The sequence below is a fragment of the Dromaius novaehollandiae genome, chromosome Z (assembly GCF_036370855.1).
Source record: "Dromaius novaehollandiae isolate bDroNov1 chromosome Z, bDroNov1.hap1, whole genome shotgun sequence".
In the NCBI taxonomy this organism is placed as follows: Eukaryota; Metazoa; Chordata; class Aves; order Casuariiformes; family Dromaiidae; genus Dromaius; species Dromaius novaehollandiae.
In genome coordinates, this window is record NC_088132.1 from 57,279,571 (window position 1) to 57,301,784 (window position 22,214).

The 22,214-nt window shown below is 41.1% G+C and overlaps 1 protein-coding gene across 1 annotated transcript; it reads left to right on the top strand.

Annotated features, from left to right (window-relative positions):
- Positions 1–3,563: 3,563 nt before the first annotated feature.
- On the top strand, positions 3,564–22,123 carry LOC135324686 (beta-hexosaminidase subunit beta-like). The gene is made up of 14 exons (XM_064501440.1): positions 3,564–3,948; positions 4,183–4,334; positions 7,014–7,079; positions 7,908–7,954; positions 8,177–8,287; positions 10,802–10,903; positions 12,517–12,646; positions 14,491–14,671; positions 15,774–15,860; positions 16,441–16,513; positions 17,160–17,334; positions 18,347–18,437; positions 18,650–18,754; positions 21,932–22,123. Exons 1-14 carry the CDS (start codon positions 3,656–3,658, stop codon positions 21,993–21,995), a joined length of 1,677 nt encoding a protein of 558 aa, XP_064357510.1. The 5' UTR covers positions 3,564–3,655; the 3' UTR covers positions 21,996–22,123.
- Positions 22,124–22,214: the final 91 nt, after the last annotated feature.

The following is a 22,214-nucleotide window of genomic DNA, read 5'->3' on the forward strand; positions in this document are numbered from 1 at the left end:
CCTGTAAACTTACACAAAGAAAGACTGCTCACTGTCTTTCTTAAATATCAGAAAATCCACCCAGAGAAGAAAAAATGCAAATTTATTTGGCTTCATGAGTTTTCTGTGCACGGAATGGCTTGTTTAAAAAGTGATTATTAATAAAGACATCTACTTAACTGGTATAAAACATCCTTGCTCTACTGAAGCTACAACTACAGAAAGCAAAACTAAAAGCAAAAAAAGCCCAGCACATCTAGAGCAACCAAGCCCTACTGCCCACATCAACTTTCAGATACTCATCCTTGCCCTCTACTTCCCGAGTATGTAAGGAGGGAAGAGCAAGAGTACTATCACTTAGCACTAGTCACTAAAATAGTTGAAGCCTTAGGCCACAGCCAAGGGTGTAGCCAAGGCCAGCTGGGGCTGGCTTTTATAGCACAAGGAATATTGTAACCATCGCAGATAACCATTGCAGAGGTAACCTAAAGAAACCCCTGCCAGCAACAGGGAACGCCAATGGACCACAAGAAAATTAGTAAGAGAAGTTGCGGGATTGGTTAACATGGATCAGACTACGGGCGGGGGGGTTGCAATTGGGTTGTAAGGGAAAAATAGAACTAAGAACCCAGGGTGAGGGGGAAGTGGCAGTGGTGTCCCTGCTTGGAGGCACCTGCTTAAGCTGTACCTTTACTATGCATAATAAACCTTTTTAGTTTGGAAGAATATTCAATGTTTAATTGGGAAAATAAGCGGAGACCTAGGGTCGAGCCAAAACAGCTGAAGGTGGCAACTGCGTAATTCCTGCAACAAAGATGGCAACTGCATAATTCTTACGGTAAAAGGTGGTGAGTGGGTAATTCCTTCAATAAGTAGAGTTTACTTCTCTCAGTTGTACCAAAAAAAAACGTGCAATAATCCAGATTTTCTAAATATACCTAAAAACATGAACAAAGGCAGGCAACACAAACAGCTGAGTCAGCACAGCTGAGGAGACAGTCACATCAGGCACAGGTAAGGTATAACAAGTAACCCAAAACCTCTGCCACAATTTGAATAGAAATGTATAGCAATGGCCTTGGAGACAGCCACACTGATCTCACTGCATGCTGGGAGGGGATTGCAGCTGTGTGTTGTGTGCAAGCTCAGTAGTATATAATAAATAATTGCTTTTTACTTACAATAGGGGGAGAATAAATAACATTCCACTAAGGATGAACTTCCATCAAACAGCTTAAGAATTCACACTCCAGTGGCACGAACAGGCACAGCAAACAATAAATACAGGATGTTATGTGATTCATTTCCGTAAGCTATTGTTTCCGTCTGAACAAGCCTGGCACAGCCTCAGCCTTCCCCAGTCCTTCTGTTTATCCCCACTCCTTCCACTGTGCCGCGCGCGCGTGTGTGTGTGTGTCAGCAGCAAGACAGGCTCCCTGAACCTGCTCACAGTGTGATCACACAAATTTTATGGAAAGGGAGTGGGGTTGCATGCTTGGGATGAGTGCTGAGGTCACAGCTGTAGCAGTTCGGACTTACCTTCTCTTAAACTCCTGCAGACTCCACTCTACAATATTTCACTAAATGGATGAGGCTTCAACATTTTGCAAGCGAAGTGTTCTGGACACATAGTAAGTAGGAAGTTTTTCTCCAAACTTGGAGAGTGACATAGCCGAAAAGAGGATGATGTACCCTATAAGAGTATTTTTTAAAATAATTTAACAGCAAGATATCTGTGCTCTTTGCAAACATTGCCTTCATTATGGAGAAGCTATTTTTTATTTGCAGTCCATTTCTGCTCTTCATGACTAGAGATAACCTTCCATATACAGAGCATAGCAGACACAAGAGTGTCTGACTGAATCAGCAGATCCTCTGCAGTAACAGCACACAGGTATGAACTATTTTCTTGCCATTAGTTTAGCTGGTGTAACTGGTGTATCAGCTTAAGCAAGTGATGAAACTTCAGTGCATTTATTGACCATTTAATTAAAGATGGCTCAAAGTCAGAATTGCCTTTCCACTGGAATTTCCAGCTTTCAAACATTTGGTTTTCCTTCTGAACACTTCACATCAATTTTCAAAAATTTACCTTGGGAACTGTCAAAACAGGTAGTTTGGATAAAACTTGTAACACTTTATTTATTGCAAGTCAGACTTTTTGCTTATTCGCCTCAGTTTATAATACAATCTGCAGACAGAGTCTTTTCAAGAGAAAAGAAAAAAATTCTGTTAAGACTGGAACTGTTTTGTTCATACAAATGATTCTTTAGATTGGCCTTTAAAAAGCTGTAATCCAAATCAAGACTTTTCTACACAAAAATTGATCAAAACAATGTCTGACCCAGCAGTGCTCCATCAGTACTTCTTCGATGAGTTTTACAAATAGGAGTCTGTGATGCGAGCCACGGCACTGGAAGCAGTGTTGTCCGAAAAGCGGATTCGTTGCCCGGTGTGCAATAAGCCAATAATTACACACTCAGGAGAGACATTTGTTTATTTATTTCAGAGTTGCGCAAGCCTGGGTGCTCGGTGGTTTCCCACAAATCAAGCACACCCCCCCCCCCCCCCAACTTTTCAAGTAGCATTTATACAAACAAATTGCCAGATTTGCCACTTTCCCTTTTACACTGATTGGTTAGTGATTTCTTCATTCCCTGGGTCCCACCCCTGCTCCTCAAGGTCCTGGTCAATTAACACTGCCCCAGCTGGGTCAGTAGGTGTTATCTCCCAAGGTCCTGAGGAAGAGGACATAATCCAGACCCCTTGATTAACACTGTTTCAACAGTGAGAGGAGGCTTTGCTTCCCAAGGTCCTGGCACCCAAACAGGCCTTATTTCAAAGCCTTGACATCCTCCCTTTCGGAGAGTGGGGCACAGGAATGCAGTCTGCTTGTAACTCCCTTAGCTTTCCAGCCTGCACCAGCTCTGGGGCCCTTTCTTACCGAACTAGGAGCGCGGCCTAAGGCTTCAGCAAATTTAGCTACTCATGCTAAGCAAGTGTGCGGCTACTCATGCTAAGCAAATTCTATCTAAGATAGAAGTTTTCCAAATCTACCTACTTCAAACATTCTTTCTGAGCTTCTCAGGGTTGTCTTGTAACAGCAGCAGACTCTTGCTGGGCAGCACACAGAGCACTGAGGAGCCCAGCTGCCCCCTCGCAGCACACCTGACCTTCTCCACCGCCCTGGGTGCCCACCGGAGGACGGCCACCGCCACAGCGCTCACCCTGAGGGGCCGCAGCTGGCTCTGTGCCCACTGGCAGTGCCACGGCACTGGGCGGCAGGTCAGAAGGGCACGAGGCGGAGGCCAGAGGGCAACGCACCACGACCGATGGCCGCCAGCTCCTCCAGGCAGATGCACACACACGGGGGCCAGCGGAGACGACGCGGAGCCCACAGGGCAGGAGGCAAGAGCGGGGTCTAGCGCTGAGGGGCGCCCGGCCACTGAGGGGAGGCCCTCGGAGGGCGCCGGCCGTTGAGCGGCCTCAAGCAGCGCGCAAGTGGCCGTTGGGGGCCTCACGCGGGGCGGCTGCGCGGCCGTTGAGGCGCGCAGCCCCGCCGTGCGTCGCGCCGGAGGAACGTGCCGCGGCCCGCCCTCGGCGGTCCCGTGATGGCGGAGGCGGGGCTGGGCGGTCGCTTGGCCGGCGCCCCGCTGGCTGCCGCAGCCGTAGTGCTATGGGCAGAGCCATGGGGCTAGCTGGGCTCCTCGTGGGGCTGTTCCTCGTCTCCGCCGTGCTCGTGGGCACCAGCCTTCGCCATGGCGTCCCGCGCGCCGAGCCCGAGCTGGACCTGGCCGAGTGGGACCCGGCCTCGGGCGCCTTCCCCCAGGACTCGCCGTGGCCGCTGCCGCAGTCGCTCCGCACGTTCCCCCGCCAGCTCCAGCTGGCCCCGGACCGGTTCCAGATAGTGCACGGGGCCGGCTCCTCGGCGGGGCCGGCCTGCCAGCTCCTGCAGGACGCCTTCCGCAGGTGAGGGCCGGCGGTCGCCCGGGCCGCCGCGCAGGGACCGGGGCGAGGCTGCCGGCGGCGGCCCGCAGGTGGGGGCAGCCGGGGAGGGGGCGGTGGAGCGGGAGCGGGGGGCTTGCAGGGCACGGCCCGTGGGGACATCGGGTTGGCGGTGGGGCAGGGAGAGGTCGGCCCCTAGCTCCGGGGCGGCGGGAAGAGTCAGCTGAGAGCCCCGCGGTACCTGTGCTTCCCCGGCAGGTATTACGAGTACATGTTCGGGTACTCCCGGTGGCGACAGCGCGGTCGGAAAGGGCTCGCTGCCAAGCCGGAGTTAGCGCAGCTGCAGGTGGTGATCGCGTCCCCGGAGCCCGGCTGCGACGGCTACCCGCAGCTGGCGTCCAGCGAGGCCTGTGAGTATCGTGCAGAGGGAGCTTGCAGCAGAAAACGTGGTCCTTTATATTAGGTCTGTTTCCCCCCCCGCCTCTTCCACGGTTCATATAGGCCTCTCATCATTAGTGCTTGTTTTCCAATCACATTTGCAATGTAAAAGCCATCAGCTTCTTTTAAAGGACTGGGAAATAACTGGCTCGCTGGAGCTCTTGAAAGCATTTCACAACAGTGGCAACCTGAGGCAAATTCTTGCCTTTACAATGAATTTTTACCCATAGTGAATGATGAAGTTGGTTAGAAACACGGTTTATGATTTCCTCAGTTTCAATAGCATATACTTGTTGCTATCCTTTCTAATAACTATCATTAAGAATCACAGGTATAATGCTGTACTATATCTGAATATGGGTGGTTGGATATGTAAATAGTGAGATCATCCTTTCTTTCAGTAATGGGTGTTGAATGAAGGCTGGCTTTGCTTATTCATCCACTCTCCCTTGAAATAACTACATTTGAAGTGAAATAGCTTACGCTGGCTTAGGAACTTGGTATTTCTGTTTTTCCAAGACAAACAGAAAGTGTTTGTTGAAGTTCTTGTCATTCCTCTTGCAGTATTATAAATCCATTTTCATTCTGTCAATACATATGAGAAAAAAAGATTTAAAAAGACGTTGATATCGAATTTGTTCTGCTAGGCTTCTTTAGTTCCATGACTAAAGTCCAGGTTGGAGAAATACTCTAAAATTGAGTCCTAATTACCAGAGAAGTCTCATAACTCAAATAAAGATGAGTGGATAATAGTGCTTATTATCTGGGGAAGCTAACACAGAATGAGAAGTCAATTCATTTACTTCTGTCTTGAGACAATCTTCTAGGTCTGTACTAGCTGAGGCAGTTGTTTGGTATCAAGCATATACATCCTTAGAAAAAGATTTTAAGTCATACTTCTACAGCGGAATGAATTCTACCTGTCTTGTCAAAGAATGTCTTAAATTTTAAATTTTCTCAGTTCTTTTGGTACTTGGTGTAGCCAAGTAGTGCAGTTTCGTATGCAAGTTTATCATACATTAAAATGCAAAAAGAGATATAGCAGTAAATTCTTGATGATTTAGAATTACTTCAGATTTTAACCAAAGCTAATTCTCTGACAGGGAATCTGTCAGATCATGTGATTTTTAGGTTGCATTCTTTGTAACAGTCAGAGTTTCTTCCTCTGCTGTAGGAAAGCTATTTCCTATTACAAATAACACAGAGGTTTTTTTAAGTGTAGTAAGCTGAGTTCTCCAGATTTCAGCAAGGATTTAACTCAGGTTTTCACGGGATGGCTTGTTCAGGGAACAATGTTGAAACGTGGTTATTATTCACTTGCTGGATAGCAAGTTTGGTTCTATATCTTAACAGAGACAGCATGGGTCAGTCGCAGTAGTGATTCCATAGCAAGAATATTGCACATATTCTATGCAAAGTACAAGTTATTTGCCCTTCTATCTACTGGCTTCTTTGCCCCTTTGTGTAAAAGGTTTTGTATGGCTATACAAAACTTGTTGTGCTGCATTCATTTAAGGTATGATACACGTTCAGAAAAAGAATGCTGGCTTAGAAGCAAATCCCTGACCAGAACTACAATTTCTGACTAAAAGATCTGTGGAGATTGTGATCCTCTTCCAGGTTCTATGTTTCTTAGCCAGAACTTTCAGTATTCACAGAAAAGTCTGTTTAGATTAAAATGGAAACTTGAGGTGCTTTCTGTATGTCCCTGACTTGCTTCCTCTGGTAGTTCAATCAAATGTTTATACTGTATAATTTATAACTAACTGTTCTTTCTTACTGAGGTATATGCAACAAATCATCATGCAGTAATTTACCCCTTGCTAAATTTTTCCCCTTCTTTGTTTCAAACACATGACTCTGGTCAGTTTATTATTGCTTTGATGTTTAAATAAACTGTATCTATCTGGGGGTATGTTTAAACTAACATATTTAAAAGATACCTGTTTCTTTACTAAAACTTACTGGACCATTCAAAATGGAAAAACAGAAAGACTTGAGCTTTGTTTTTTCTCCAGCACTTTGTGGTTAGTGAAACTTCTTCAAACTTAAGGGGGATTATTACAGATCCCTTCAGCTACCATTTACTTTTATTCCTCCTTCACCATACTACCCACCTAAGCATGTTCACTAGATGCTTAGGTTTGAATTCCCCTCCTGCCCTGTAATTAGATCTTTAATAATAAGCATCAAATAGTATTACTTGACAAGCTATATCTCTAAAAATACGTAAGCATAAAGCATACAAAGGGAAGGTAAAAGGAGAAATAAACTTCTGTGGTTAGGTCTGGCTTAGTTACTCGGCCCTCATCGCTTATGTATGAAATGCAAAAATAACATTTGATATGCTTTCAATCACTTGGGCTAAACTAGGCTGGAATTCTGGCCCGTGTGTGATATTTATCACTGACATTATTAAGCACCACATTCGCTTTATCATCTTATTGATTAACTGTTGCCTCTCAGACTAGTAGGTCACAGTATTTCAGGAACATATAAACAAATGAAAAATAGCTGCACAGTATTACCATTAGAAACAGTGTTGTTTAGAATTGAAAAATACTACAAGAAAAGGGAGAATCTGGACTTGAAGAGTCTCTTAATCTATGCTTTTTTGAAGGATAGCTTTTTCTTTTTTTTTTTTTCTTTAGATCATTTAACCATAACTGAGCCTGTGGCTGTACTGAAAGCAGATGAGGTTTGGGGTGCTTTAAGAGGTAAGATGATTCTTTGCATATAGAGCTATCTGTTCTGGCCTTATGCAAACTCGGTGATAGGCTGAGAACCTAAGAGCCAGCTGATCCCTGAGTCTTGCTCTCATTCTGTCCTTCCTGAGAAGGAAACCTGGGCAGTGCACTGACGGGTGCCCAGACGTGCACTGGCCAGACCCTCAGTCTGGATACTCAGCAGCCCAGATCCAGTGACACACCATAAGTACACTCTTGCTGTGCCTGAAATATCTGGCTTCTATCTGGATAGCCAACCAAATCCTTGGTGCTAAAAAACTCTCTGATCTGCAGTGTAGACAAATGATTCTCTATCTGCACCTAAGAAATGAATGTGCTGAACATGTCACCAAAAAGACTATAATGAAGTTTGTCTGCTGTTTTTTTGGAAGATAAACATTATCTAAACTAGTTATTTTTTCATGCTAAATTAGAAACTTCACCAGTTCCAGAAATTACAGGAATATATGCATGACAACACTAGACATGCCTGCATTACTCTCCATTCCATTTGAGGGTTAATTTGTTACAGTTGAGCAGTAGTGATAATATTTAGTACTCTCTCTATATAATATATATTATATATTATATATATTTAATATATATATATAAAATAGAGTTCTTTCTCTCTCTCACAGTACTTCATTAAGTGTGGTCTTTGAGCAACTAAGGAAACTGTGGTGAAGAGAAAGAAACTTGTTACAAAGCATTCTTTCTAGCTATGTGAATGCCCATAAATAGATATGGTCCTGTTTTTAACTGAAGTTTTAAGGACAAGTACTGGATTGTGCTCCAAATCCATTTCTTGTATTTTTTCAGGTTTGGAAACCTTCAGCCAGTTGGTTCATGAAGATGATTATGGAAGTGTGAGTATAGCTATTAACTGAAAACACAGACCTGATAGCAGTCAGCCACATTCTTTATTAGGTGTTCTTCTAGAAACAGTAAATCTTCTGCTAGTTTCATTGGCTGTTTTTCCAGAAAATTGTCTTTAGAATGCTGCTAACACACTGAAAAATAAATGTATTTCCTGTTTGTAACAATGAACATACAATGGGAATTCTAATTTTTAAATCTCATTCCCATAGTTTCTTGTCAATGCATCTGAAATCTACGACTTCCCAAGATTTGCTCATAGAGGAATTTTGCTTGATACTTCAAGGCATTATTTACCATTGAAATCTATTCTTACAAACCTGGTAAGTGGACAATTTTGTATCATTAATAATGAAGGCTTTTGGTTGGTGTATTTTCCACTCTGAAGTATTAGCAATAGATGTTTATATGAACGGAAAACCTGTTTCCCCGACTGACCTCTAAAAGGACAGAGTGAATTTTGCTAAGTGGAGGTCAGAGCCTGTGCTGGAGAGAAATCAAGATACTGAGTGGGCAGATGCAGTGGTTAGTGAATCTCTGAAGGAGACTGGGATTTATGGCACCTTGAATTTTCAGCATTTTCTGTTGTCTAGGCCAGCTCATGCATTTCTTGAATGTATATTCTGAGCAAGACATTGGACTGTCACTGTGCAACACTGGGGAGACCCTACAAGTCTTGGACTAAGCTCCTAAGATTCCAGGCAAACTCCAGTCATTTCTGTAACCAGGCTTTGGTGTTCCTCTCTTATGTAGCTTATGTTGCTAAGAACAAATCAGTAACAAAGTAGAGAGGGGAGATTCCAACCTGTTCATTGGGGGCTGCTGATTTCTTTCAGGTCCCTGACCATGTGCCCCTGAAAAAAAAGAGCTGGGGGGAATAAGCTTTCTCTTAAGAGCTTACTAAGCACTAAGCTTACTCAGAGCACACTAAGAATTGTATGCTCCCATTTTGAACTGATTGCAAGATGAGGAATTTGATTATAACACCTGGAGCTGTGGGGTTTTTTTTTTCCTGCCCTTTTCTCTTGTTAAAACCCTGGTAGCAGAGCTTCTTTGGTGGGATGAAATAGAGGAGCCTTGGGGGGGGGGGGGGGGGAAAGACATACAGTTTGCTGTCATGTCTCTGTGCTGCTTTTCCAAGAGAAAACATGTTTTTAGATACTTCTGTGTTTCAGGACTTAGCAGAGCAGACTTGAGATGGGCATGGAGGAAGCATAGGTAAAACCAGCCTTTATTTTTGAGGTCATCCTTGAACTGTGTGCTTAGAGCTACATTGGGGCTTTCACCTGCGTGGGTATTTGACCACTTATATTTATCTGTAGGATCAGTGCTTGCTCAGCAAGTAGCATTTGTGCAAGCAGTCATTTACAACTGAGAATGTTCCAACAGCTCAAGTAGTTCCTGTATCAATATTTGCTGTCTCTTCTAAAAGAGCAGAAACCTGCCCAAGGCTAACTTTACTTTTGAGACTTGTGTTCCTAACCATTTTTGTCCATCTGTAACTGTTGATTGTCTAGGGTTTTTTCCTTAAATTATTTCTGTGTCTGTGATACTTCCCTAGAGCTGTTTTATGATCTTTTGCTCGTTTAAGAAGAAGTGCACTTTTCCTCTTATCTTTGTGCCTGCTTGAATCCAGCCTAACCTAATAAAAAGCAGCAGTAATCCCTTCATTGACATGTGGTAATTAGATTCTTAAGGCAGCAGTTTAAGTACATTTCCTGTTTGTGTCTGCTGTACTGTAGCTCCTGGAAGGGCAGGCACCGTCTTGGGTAGGGGCACAGTAAAGAAGGCCAGGAGGCATAATTTTCCATGTGGAAAGATAGTATTTGCTAAAGTGCATGTAGATAAGTGGAAATTAATACTTCTGCTTGTCTAGCAAAGCACATGAGATAATTTTGGAGACTGGACAAAGTATAAATCTTCTTTTGGATTAGGGAAGAGTTCCCTAAAGAGATTTTGTTACTTCTTTAAATACAGCTCAATGAAAAGAGGAAAGGAAAAAAAAAAAAAAAAAAAAAAAAAGAATTATGGCAAGCAATTGGCAACTGTGTTGCTGTTAATTAGTCCAGAAGGATGTAGAGAATGCTCACTCCCTCCACTCCCACCACAGGACACTCCTACTGACTTCTAAAAAACACTTGTATAACTTAGGATACAAGTTTAACTGCCCAGTTTGAGTCATGATTCTGTAACAAATGTGTTAACATTTATCTTGATTATGTATAGTGGACAAAGGGGAAGTGCTGGCACTGTATTAACTCAAAATGAAAGAAGAACACTGTCTTTTGAGGGGGGAAGTGCATAGTTTATTTTGTATGCATTTGAAATGAATTCTGGGGGAAATCACTAACGAGTAGGGATGTATCAACTGCTGGTAATCTCACTTCAGACTTGAAAACTAAACAGCATGAGAATTTAGATAGAAAAGCATAAGTAGTGAAACAGCTGATGGCACATAGAGAATTACTCAGATGTGTTGTGAAGTGGAAGAAGATTCATAAGAACTTATGGCAGTTTGCTATCTATCTACCACCTGTTTAGCATGATCAGATCAACTGCTTGTTGACAGAAGTGGAGCAAATAGATAGCTGAGGAAAGGAACAGTAATATAAACAGGTTGGTGCATTTTTGGTGCGTACTTCAAGGATTGAGTGAAGCATGGTACACTCAGTTTTGGGGTTTTTTTGCCTTTTTTTATTGTTGCTTTAGGCCTGCAGGATGTTACAGTGGAATAGTGGAAACCTTCAGCTAGTACTGGGACAAGAGCAGCTTTTTTTGTATGGGTTTTCTGTGAGAGTCAAGTGCTTAACTAGACTGTATTGCATTGTGTGTTACAGGATGCAATGTCTTTTAATAAGTTCAATGTTCTCCACTGGCATATAGTAGATGATCAGTCGTTCCCTTACCAGAGTATTTATTTCCCTGAGTTGAGTAACAAGGTGAGTAATCATCATTGCAACAGGGTGGGCGGGCAGAACTCTAGCACTTATTTCCTGAAAATAAAATGCAGACATGAGAGCACTACAAATGGTGGAATAAACCTGGTTGATTGTGAAACAGTACTGAAGGGCCAGGAAGTACCAGCAAATTCACACTTAAGATCCTGCTGGAGGGTCATCTTGGACCATATTGATGTCTTTCGTGGTGGATGCGTGGTAAATGACCTTGCTGAAATATACAGCTCAATTGTGACAGTGATCCCCAGTGTTTGCAGGCCTTCACGCAGTAATGCCATGCAAATTGCTTGTTGTGGTAAACACTAAGTTGATTTTTTTTTTAAACTCTTACATTTATTGTAGTGGCAGAAAATCTAAGAGAATTTCTCATTGGCTGTAGGTTTAGAACCACTGCAGTACTATTTTTGCCCTTCCTAAGATCTAGTTAACTTTACAATATAACACTTCTGTAAGAGGTCCAAACCTAAGATGATGTTTCCTAAAACAAATGCAGTGTAATGTACCTCTTGTCTTGATTCACAATAGATCTTCCTAATTAATGAAAACTATCATGAATTTCTTGCTTAATCACAGTACAATAGTAGCCAAATCAAAGCACTAATAATTAAGCAGGCTGAGCCTATGCATAAGATTCATGATTCTGTTTTAAAGTGCTCATTAGAATTTCACCTTCATATGAAAGCTAAATAGGCAGTACTTGAAGGAGATGTCATGAAAAATTTAAAAATCAGATTGTGGATGCCAGATGACACAGTCAGATTAGCTTTCCTAGTAATGGCTGTAGAATTCTGTTCTATTGCACATTGATGGCTGGGGAGAGGGAGATGTCCTTTGCCTGAGTAACCTTCTTTTAAAAGGCTTCTTGTTTTCTTGTTTGCCTTTTTTTTTTTTTTTTTTTTTTTTTTTTTTTGAGTAACTCAGCTGCGGAAACAGTTTCCAGACAAATGCTATTAATCATGAGGAGTCATGATGCTTTTCTTTTGCAGTTTTGCTCTTTGGTGAGCATCTGTTCCACGAAACTGTAGAAATTGGAGTCATTTGTCACGTTTCTGTTGGCTGTGTAGGAGTGGAATAATGCTCAAATTCAGTGTCACAAAACAAACGTGCCCTGATGCCAAATGAGGTGCTGTATCAAAACTGACAAGCAGAGATGTCATATGAAGAAGCCATTTTTTCAGACTTGGCTGAGTTTTTCCACTAGTCTTGTATGTCATGTAGCAACAAGGATCCTCTGTTTCAGAGCTACTGATGCAAAGGTGGAGTGGAACACTAACTTGCCCCTGTGCCGAAGATTTGAAATACGTATCTGTAAAAAATCTGATGGAATGGAAACTGGCCTTTCTCTTTTCTTCTGTAAATGACTGTGAGCCAGACATAAGAAAGAAAGATCTCCTCAGATTTACCATAGTGTGAAAAAGTGGGGTTTTTTTCACTGGTCAGCCAAAAAGTTTTGTCAGTGTAGTTGTACATGATAAGCCAGAAAAGGTCAACTTGTAAAATTGCTCTCTGATCTAAATTATAATGCTTTAATCCCAATTTTGTGAGTTACTGGTATAACATCTTGTAAACTGTCTCTAAATGTGAACACTTCACAGGGAGCATACTCCTATAACCACATCTATACTCCTACTGACGTCCATCTGGTGATTGAGTATGCCCGGTTAAGAGGCATTAGAGTTATCCCAGAGTTTGATACCCCAGGACACACACAGTCTTGGGGACAAGGTATGTCCAAGAAAATATTAATGGTTAAAAGATTGTGATAAGTGAGGTACAGCATAATATTGCTGTATAAAAGCAACTGGATTTGTTAAAAGCACTCCTTGAAATTGCTTTGAAAGGCTCTTGCTAAGTGGTAAGCAAGGGGAGGAATCAGTGATGGTCGTGACCTTTACATATCGGAAGAACTAAAGTGAATGGAGGAAACTGAAACTGAGCAGTTATTTCCCGTGCTGGATGTGTGTGCAAAGGCAGAAATGTATTCTGGTAATCTTCTGTCTGCCTTAGACTTCATATATCATTATTGCACCATCCAGTCCTCTTGAATTTAGAGTAATAAGATCAATGGCTAGAAGTAGTAAGCTGTTCTCTCCAGAGTAGATATTTCTCCTTTGGGAAGGTTCTTATAAAGTGTTTCATGTTTCTGTCTATTAGTAAAGTGATACTCTGCTCATGGACAGAACACAGCAAAACTGGATGCTTCCTTTGCTCATATATATATACATATATATGTAAAAGATATATATATATAATTTTTTTTTGATAGCATTTGAATCCTGAAAGTGGTGTTTTTTACATGAAGTCAAGGACCAAGGATCCTTCTGCCTTAACTCAGAAGGGAAAGAGATGCACAGACTGTTATTTCACTGAAGCTGACCTAAGATGCTGTTAGATAAACTGGAAATAGTAGATTTTCTGGTGCCTGGTAGCTTTATCTTTGGCCACAGGATGAGTCTTGCACTCTGCTGGTGGAGATGTAGCTATAGAATGTTAGAAGATGCTTCAGGCTTTTTCTCACTAATTTTAAATGAGGAAGAAAGGAACAATACAAAAGCTAAATTTGCTAAACTCTCCTTCTGAATCCTTCATCTCATGTAGATTCTGCTCTTGTGAGGCATTAACAAAATCCACTGCCTTGCCCAGTGACATGTGGACGACTGACCTAAAATCAAATAAGAGGAAGATTTATCTCTGTAGCCTAGAATCAGCTGTTCCTGATCGCTTTTTGTATGATAGCTTTTTTTACATGATGCACTGCAGCTGATCCTGGGTTTGCCTATGAACCTGGAAGCTCTAGCTATGCCTTGCCTGCACTCAAATTCAAGATGCTGAAGAGAGGCCTGACAACAAGCATGGAGGGTGGGTGAGGCAACAACTGTCTCACTAATGCCCTGTTCTGGGGAATGTGCTCAGAGCAGGGACCACAGAGAGTTGGGGTCTGGCTGCGGGAAGCTGCTGCTGCAGTCGTATTTTACCAAGTAAATAGAACTTGGGAATCTCCAGCCTACACTTAAAACCTTTTTTCCTGTTTTGTTATCCTGTCTCATGTTGCTTCAGATAGCCTGACTCAAAAACTAATGGTTGGTTTTGATTTTTGTCTAGCCTGCCTTTCTTGTGTAGAGGTAATTTCCTAGCAGACTGGGGTGGAACATCTACCTTGAGCCAAATATCTCCTGCCTACTTATGTGGTAAAAAAGCAGGGTAATAAAAAGAGAAAAGATAATGAGCATGTGCTCAGGAGGCCTATTTGGCTTCCTTGCTATATGCATTAAAGCTTTTCCATTCAAGTAGTCATCCAGAAGTTGTTTTCCAGGTAATGACATGTTCCATAAATTGGTGTTTTAAAATCACAAATCTAAAAGCCAGAGTCCTAATTTCTGGTTAGAGGGGTGTGTTCTTCAGCCTTGGGCAAGTTGGTTTTTTTCACCTTGCTCTATTTCATTGTACCTAGAATAGATCAGCACTTAAGTGATGAATATTAACCTTTGTAATATGAATAACTATGTCTTCGTGATAGCAAAGTTAGCACAACACAGAACTGAATATCCTATATTAATTGTTTCTGTTAGGTCAAAAAGATCTCCTCACCCCTTGTTACAGTGGAAAGCAGCCAAGTGGGTCCTTTGGACCTGTAAATCCCATTTTGAATACAACTTATGACTTCATGACTAAATTCTTCGAAGAAATCAGCAGCGTATTTCCTGATGACTACATTCACCTGGGAGGAGATGAAGTGAGCTTCGATTGTTGGTATGGTGACAATTCAAAGAATAAATATCTAGTGTCTCTTAAACTTGTCGAAATCCAGCAATTATGGCACTCAGTTGGGTGAGACAGTTTTCCCTGCTTAACCCAAAGATCTTTTCCACTCCTACTTCTGTAACAATTTATTGGCAGAGCGTTTGTGACCCTCAACAAGCAAGTATTGTAGGAGTTGAACAGTTCTGCAGAATTTTGTTTTGATGAGCAGTTTCAGAAACATTTAGGTAATCTAAAGGGTTTCTGTATGAAAACTAACCTGGCAGGAAAAAGAACCAGTATGAAAGAAAAGTGCTAAGATAATAAATATTAAAATGCTGTGGGATAAATGAAAAGCAGTCCTTTCCATTGAGTTCTGATTTCCAGAAAATCTGCTAACATTAAGAATTACAGTACTCACTCTTGTGTGCTTGTGTTAAAAGCAATGGCATCTATTAGTACAGTTCTTCAAGTGGTTGTGGATGTTGAATACTTTGGAGTCTCTTTGCTGGAGTAACTAATGATACAGAATTTGGATCTGATCTAATAAGATTAATATTCAATTTGATCTAGTTAGTATTTGTACATTCTTCTGAAATACCAAATCTGAACACTCAGAACTTCAATTTTTAAAAACAAAGATAATTTCTGACACATGCTTTATGACAAAGTGTTGGTTTGCTTTCAGGACACTTTCCCAAGCTTGAGCCTTGATGTCACCCCAGCAGATCCCCTGGTATTACAGCTGCTCAGTTTCCAGGCCTGCTGGCAGTCTTCCTGTTAATCTGCAGAGGAGCCAGGAACCCCTGAGCTTTTAGGAGCTGGAGGCAGCCTGCCAGAAACTGCTTCAAAAAGGGACTCCCAATAGCTTTCCCAGAAAACTAGGACTCCTGGCTTTGTTTCAAATCAGGATGAAACACAGTTTCAGAATAAGTAAATCATGTATCCTGCTGTCTTTGCTCTGTTGTGCATTCCAGGTGGAGACAAGCCTAAGTCATCAGCTAGTGTTCTGCAGTCAGCAACCCCTTGCCACATAGGTGAAACTAGCTGAGAAATCTGGTTTAAAACAAAAAGTGTGGTTCTTTTTTTGACTTGGTTTGTTATTATTATTAAGGCAATCTAACCCTAAAGTGAACGAGTTCATGAAGAAGCAAGGATTTGGCATTGACTATGCTAAACTGGAATCTTACTATATTCAGAAGTAAGTTGTGGGGAGGTTTTTCTTTCTTTCTGCCCAGCTTTTCACACCAGCTATTTGGGGGGCTTGTTGGTGTTCAGACACTGAAACTGTTTTAGGTTAGACTAATTTGGTTTCATAAATTCTCATGTATTGGGGACTACCCACTTTTTTCTCTTTATACACTGAATGTAAAGTTCTTTAAAATGTGGGACAGAAGCAAATGTTGACCAGTTCTAAGCACACTCTGGCATTTCTTAAACTAAGTACCTGCTGTAATGTCAATATATGGGGTGGAGAGGAAAAGGCCCAGGGTTTTAATAGCCATCTATTTCTCTCATTGTTCTCCAAAAGGCAGCAAAATCTGTGTTATTTAAGTTGCTGGCTGAAGTTCTGAACCTCAGTTTTTGTTACTGCACCTGCATGGGAGGCGTCCTCTTCCAGGCAGTGCATTGAAAAAAAAACATAAAAACCTTGGTTTCTTTTGGTCCATTACGCAGCACTGGGGAGGGCCTAGCCTGTCTTAGGGCTGAAATAGGCCATTTTATGTGTCTGTACTGAACTCATGGAAGTTCACAAACATGATCTAATTTCTAAATTCTAGGATTTTGGACATTGTTTCCTCCTATAACAAGGGATACATGATCTGGCAAGAAGTGTTTGATAATAAAGCACAGGTAAGATGAGGAAAGAAACAAGTTACTCTTCCTTAACAACACAGTATTGTGGGAGGCTTCCAAAATATGCTGTAAGTAGTTAAGGTTATGTCTCTTAAGAGTTAAAGCAAGTCTGATGGCTTTAGCAGGACAACACAAGTAAGCCTTCCCAGGTGTGGGGCCTAACTTGAAACTGCCATCTATCAAACAGGTAAAATAGGTGGAACAAGAACTTCAGGGTTGAAGTGTTTTATAAAGGTGAAAGTAGATACTATAACACACTTGAGACCAGCAGAGTAGGCATGTTTCTATGTATTTCAGTGTTTTAAAATTTCTCACATTACTCTGCGTCTGGACCAATAATACCAGATGCTTGAAGTCTGAGCTGTTCGCAGATCACTGATGTATATAAGAACCCTCTCTAGACATTAACTGTCTATAATATGACCTAGGCTTCACTGTAGTATGAACTCAGTTTAAAACCAACAAACTGATAATCAGCTTGAGACTGTCTCTGGAAGAAAACAGTTGCCAAACAGTAGCTTCTGAAGTGCTTCTCTTTAGAAGAAAATATACTGCTTAGTTTTGAAATTCATCTTTTTTTTTTTCCTAGTAATAGCAAATAAGATTATCTTTCATGTTAATTTTCCACTCCCCTTCTTTCTAGCTAAAACCGGACACTGTAATTGAGGTGTGGATGGCAAACAACTATGTTCAAGAACTGAGCAGAGTCACAGGAGCAGGCTTCACTGCTATCCTTGCAGCTCCCTGGTACTTAGACTACATAAGTTATGGGCAGGACTGGAAGAAATACTACAGTGTTGAACCACTTAACTTCCCTGGTTTGTTAATTTTTATATGCCTGTTGTGTGCATTAAAGTCTTTGGTTCATTGTAAGGCATAGATGGATAGAATAAGGTTATTAAGATATGTCATGCTGTAACTATGAACAGATGGGCTGTAATCAAAGGACTTTAATGTCCAACAGAACTGTGAAAACATGCAACTTTCCACCTGTCAAAAAGTGTTACATACCTTTTGTGAGCATCAGCACGAGTGCTTGTGTGTGAGATAGGATGCTGGACTGAGTGAACAGATACCTTATGCGTTAGGGGGACAGATGTGCAAAATGGCTGTTGGTAGACAGTACACCAAAAACTTTAAATTGATTTTTGAATAAATAGAAACTAGCTCTGGGGTGGGGAGGGGAGTTTGGTCCCATCCATTCCCAGCAGGAGGAGGTGCAAGTGTACTTTTGTTTTGTTTGATTCAGTAATTCAAGGAATAAATTCCTACCTACAGGAAATCCAGGTTTGCTTCCCTTTTCCCTGGCAAGCCTTGAACTCTACAACTCAAAGCTTCTACAGTATTAGGCTGTTCAAAAAACCATGTGTTCTCTCCCTCTGGCTAAAGCTGACAGAAACATCTCCTATGTTCTCCTTGGCTTTCAATTTTATATAAGGTATCTCCCTGGGCTGGTTAGGTAGAACAGCTGACTTCCATAGCTTTTTCAAGACATGCTCAGTGTGTAATAAAATGAACAGTTACAACCAGGGTTGAAATCTCCAATCAAAAATGTTTAAAGGCTGGAGCATGTCTTCAGAGGATAAAGATAAAAATTCTTTTTGCCAGAGAAAGGAAAAGTTTGCAGAAAGCTTGGATTCTCTGGGCAAATGGTCTGATAATTCCCACATCCAGTAACAAGACTACCAAAACATTAAGTCAGTGGTCAGGATAGGTACTTCATATGATAAAGTAAACACCAACTAAACAATACTTTAACTACTCAAAAATGAAATTTATGATATGCCCATCTGGTCAAATAGCAATTCTAATTTTCTGCCTTGCATACAGGATCTGAAAAGCAGAAAAAGCTTGTAATAGGTGGAGAAGCCTGCCTGTGGGGGGAATTTGTGGATGCAACCAACCTCACACCAAGATTATGGTATGAACTTCTCTAGCTTCATATTTTAAAAAGCTAGCTATAAAGAGTATGCATTAATCCAACAGCACTTTGTTAGTGGTACTGTTTTTCTGATACTGACAATAAGCAACTATAAAAATTGTTGCTTCTGGACATAAGATTTGGTATTAAAGACTTTAATCCATTCTTAGTAACAATATGTACCTACTCTAAAACTCAGTATGCTTTTACAGGCCTCGTGCAAGTGCTGTAGGGGAAAGACTCTGGAGCAGCAGGAATGTGACTGACTTAAAGGATGCTTATAAAAGGCTATCTAATCATCGATGCCGCATGCTCAGGTAAGATTAGTGCTAGTAACGCTTGGTGCTTATGCCTTAGAACCACTGGAGTTCAAGTACAGGCCTAAATTGCTGACCCAGAAGTGAAGGGATGATATTTACATTGTCAGATTAGGCTGTTAGTTTTCCTCCCATGTGGTCTTCATATCCTCACGGAAGAACAGATGCACTAAGACAGGGGTTCCAAACAGTTTAACCTTCTTCAATGAAATACTACAACTTATCTCTGTCCCTCTTTCCTCTAAAGGAAAAAAACCTAACTAACCTCTTCACTGACTTATTTCAAACAATAAGGTGTGTAAAAGGGTGTGTGGGAGGAGTGCACAGACAGAAAAAGCAGACTGCATTTTTTATATTAAATTATTATTAAAATTGAAGAGCTGCAGCAGGCAATCAAATGCAGCTTCTTGCATGAGAGGTGAGCTTGAGTAAGTTATTCTTTCAGGTTTTGCCTTAGTGTGGAGTCTGAGGGGTGGATAAGGAATCCTGATGAATTGTTTTGCTTATAGCTACTATAAAGTCAGTTCATGACTGATTCTTGTCTGCACTTTTTTCTCTAAAAGCTGTCTAGAAGAGTTACTACTTATTGTGCTATCTTTGTATAAGCATAGTTGTAGAACATGCAGAGTTTCAGGAGCCTCCTGAAAAGCACCTATACCTGTTCCCCTAGCATTTAACTTGGGGAAAAAGAGGATGAGAATGTTAGTTGTAGATCCTGGTTAATAGCTCGTGTCATTAGTCCTCAAGGCAGCATTGCAAAATGAGTTATTTCAAGGCCTTAAATCCAAGTCTGACTCTACTTTAAAAGTATACAGCCACAGTGATGTTCAGGTTTTCCTTAATGTTGCTAAAGCAGCACTACAGCAAGAGTGCAGCATGCCATTTAGCTTTTCTGTGGAAGTTTATGACAAATCACAGAAAATCCCAATGGTGGGAAGGAGGATTTCAAGGTACATACAAATCAGCTTTTTAGAAGAGAAGATGACAGTTACAGTCAGCACTCAAAACTCAAGCATTCTGCTCAAGTTCCTGTAGACAGCCAAAGCTGTCTGTCTCTCAGCATGATTACCTGTCTGAATCACCAACTTTTAGCCTAGAGTATAAAAGCTAACTTTTAAAGTAATCAAGTCAAAAAGGAGCTGAGACTCCAAACATAAGCTTTAATTGATGCCCAGTTAACTTCAAGCTGGCTTTAAAGAATGCTATAGGAAACTACTGTTATATGTAAACTGGGTTATCTTCTTTAGTTATGATAAGAATAGATGCATTAAAGGTGAGTTAACAAATACAGGTTAAAAACAAGATTAAAGGGCTTTAAGAATTGATGTCCTGTCACTTAACAAGATAGATAATGCTTTTCTTGATGAAGCTCAAAAGAAGAATGCTGATAAAACAAAATCAAGTGTTCACTGGCAGTACCCTCTGGGATTAGGGTTTTACAATGAACTAAGCCATGAAGGAGGGGTAGCTGTTATTCCTGGGCCAGGCTAGCCACTATTGTATTTCCATCTTTTCTGCCTTAACAGTGGCACTTGTGCTTCTATTACTGTACAGGAAGCTGATCCAGATGACTGCAGCTGCTCAGGTAGCACTAGCAAAAGAGATAAGGAAAGCAGGGACAGACTAAGGACTACTCCTTGTACTTTTCTCTCTCTCTCTCTCTCTCTTTTTTTTTTTTTAAATGAAGTACTTTGCTGGCATATAAACTCATGTGGAACAAGTCCTGTTATGACATTTTAGGTCAATAAAAGGACATATGCTCCTCAAAAGTATTCCCTTTATGTAGGCTTTGAATCAGAAAAAACACTAGAGAAACCATTCACTTTCCATGAATGAAATGAGCATTCTTTGGATCTGCTGTTGTGGTGCCTTTTATATGTACAGGCCTTCCATGAGACTGACAGACTTCACTTTGCATGAATGCCAAAGAGCTGATTTAAAATATAGTCTATTGGTAAGGTCTAGGTTAGGCCCAAACTCTGTCTTTACCAAAGTTTTTATACATAATATATGTATTTATATTTAATATACATGCAAAACCTGTGGCAGTCTTTGCAGGCTGCAAAGCCTTTTCAAGTATGACAGTTCTTGGTTGTGCTGTACAGCTGGGCACCTGGGGTGGATGAAGGGGTAGGTAGGAACATTGTAATGGCTAGATCTGGGAGACCCTCCTATCCAAGGCCAAGGTTACTGCTACTGACACAGTACTATAAAAGTAGTAGCTGCCAAACTCAGCTTCCTGTACACAGGACACAGCTGGCCAAACTGCAGACAAATGTTGACTGCAGAAAGGAAAGGAGCAGGTAGGCATATATTCCAGAGACCCTAGACAACAAACCTTTTTTTTACCAATGAGTAACAGTAAGTCTTGCCTAGGGCCAAGCACTAATTCAGCTGAGCTAGTTCCTCTTCCAAATTCTTCTACTGCCGCTCTTGAGACTAATTTAAACACCAATATTTATTATCCTATAAATCACTATAGTATCTAGCTCTTAAATGTTCATGCAGAATTTGAGTAAAACTGTTTTCATTCTGAAACATACTGTCTTACTGCACAAGAATAAATTACTACTAAAGCTTTATGTGAAATATATTTCAAAGCTAATGCCAGGCTACAGCATTGCAACTATTTCCTGTGCATCCTGGTACCATAATAAGCTAAAAGCAATTTTTTGAAAAGCCACATAAAAACAAAATAATTTACCTTAGTGTATCTAGCAAAAGTTTGGTTAATAAACTGGCTCCCCAAAACCATAAACTGAATGAAACTGAAATGATTTGAGCTGCACGTGAAGAAAATGTTAGGTTGGAGGGGTTGGGCAAATGCCTACTGATTGGTAGTTACACACTCATATAACTTGTCTTCTGAAAAGCAATGTACGCTGCAGAGCACCAGTGCCCCCAAGCTCTGCATTTAGGCTTTTCAAGCTGTTTTCTAATATGCTGACACATCTGATTGATTGATTGAAACAGAACTGCACTTAGCCTGATAACTGAAGTATAAGCAGCCTCAGAATATGGCACTCTTTCTTCATTCCCTAAATAGACCATCCATTACTTCTTGGCAGTAGCTTTGTTTGCAGGAGGCAGATTAAAATAATTACCACTATCACTCTTCTTGCCTACAGAGCTAGCCAGTTGTTTGATTATACCATATGTATTAAACTATTTTAACAGCCGTGGAATAGCAGCTGAACCTGTGTTTGTCGGATACTGTGCTCATGAAGCAAGAGGGCGGTAACTGCTACAAGGACTTCTACTAAACAACCTGAAGTGCCTCTGAGGTGGGACTGAGTGTATGTGTGGTTTGATACTTAAACAGAGATCTAAAATTTTCAATTTTAAAATAAAGTTATGTTAATTTGACAAGTTCCTGTTGGAGTAAATATTGTTTTTTGTTTTTTTAACTTCAGATGATGCTAATTGTATGTTAAGCTTTCATTAGAAATTGAGATTCTTC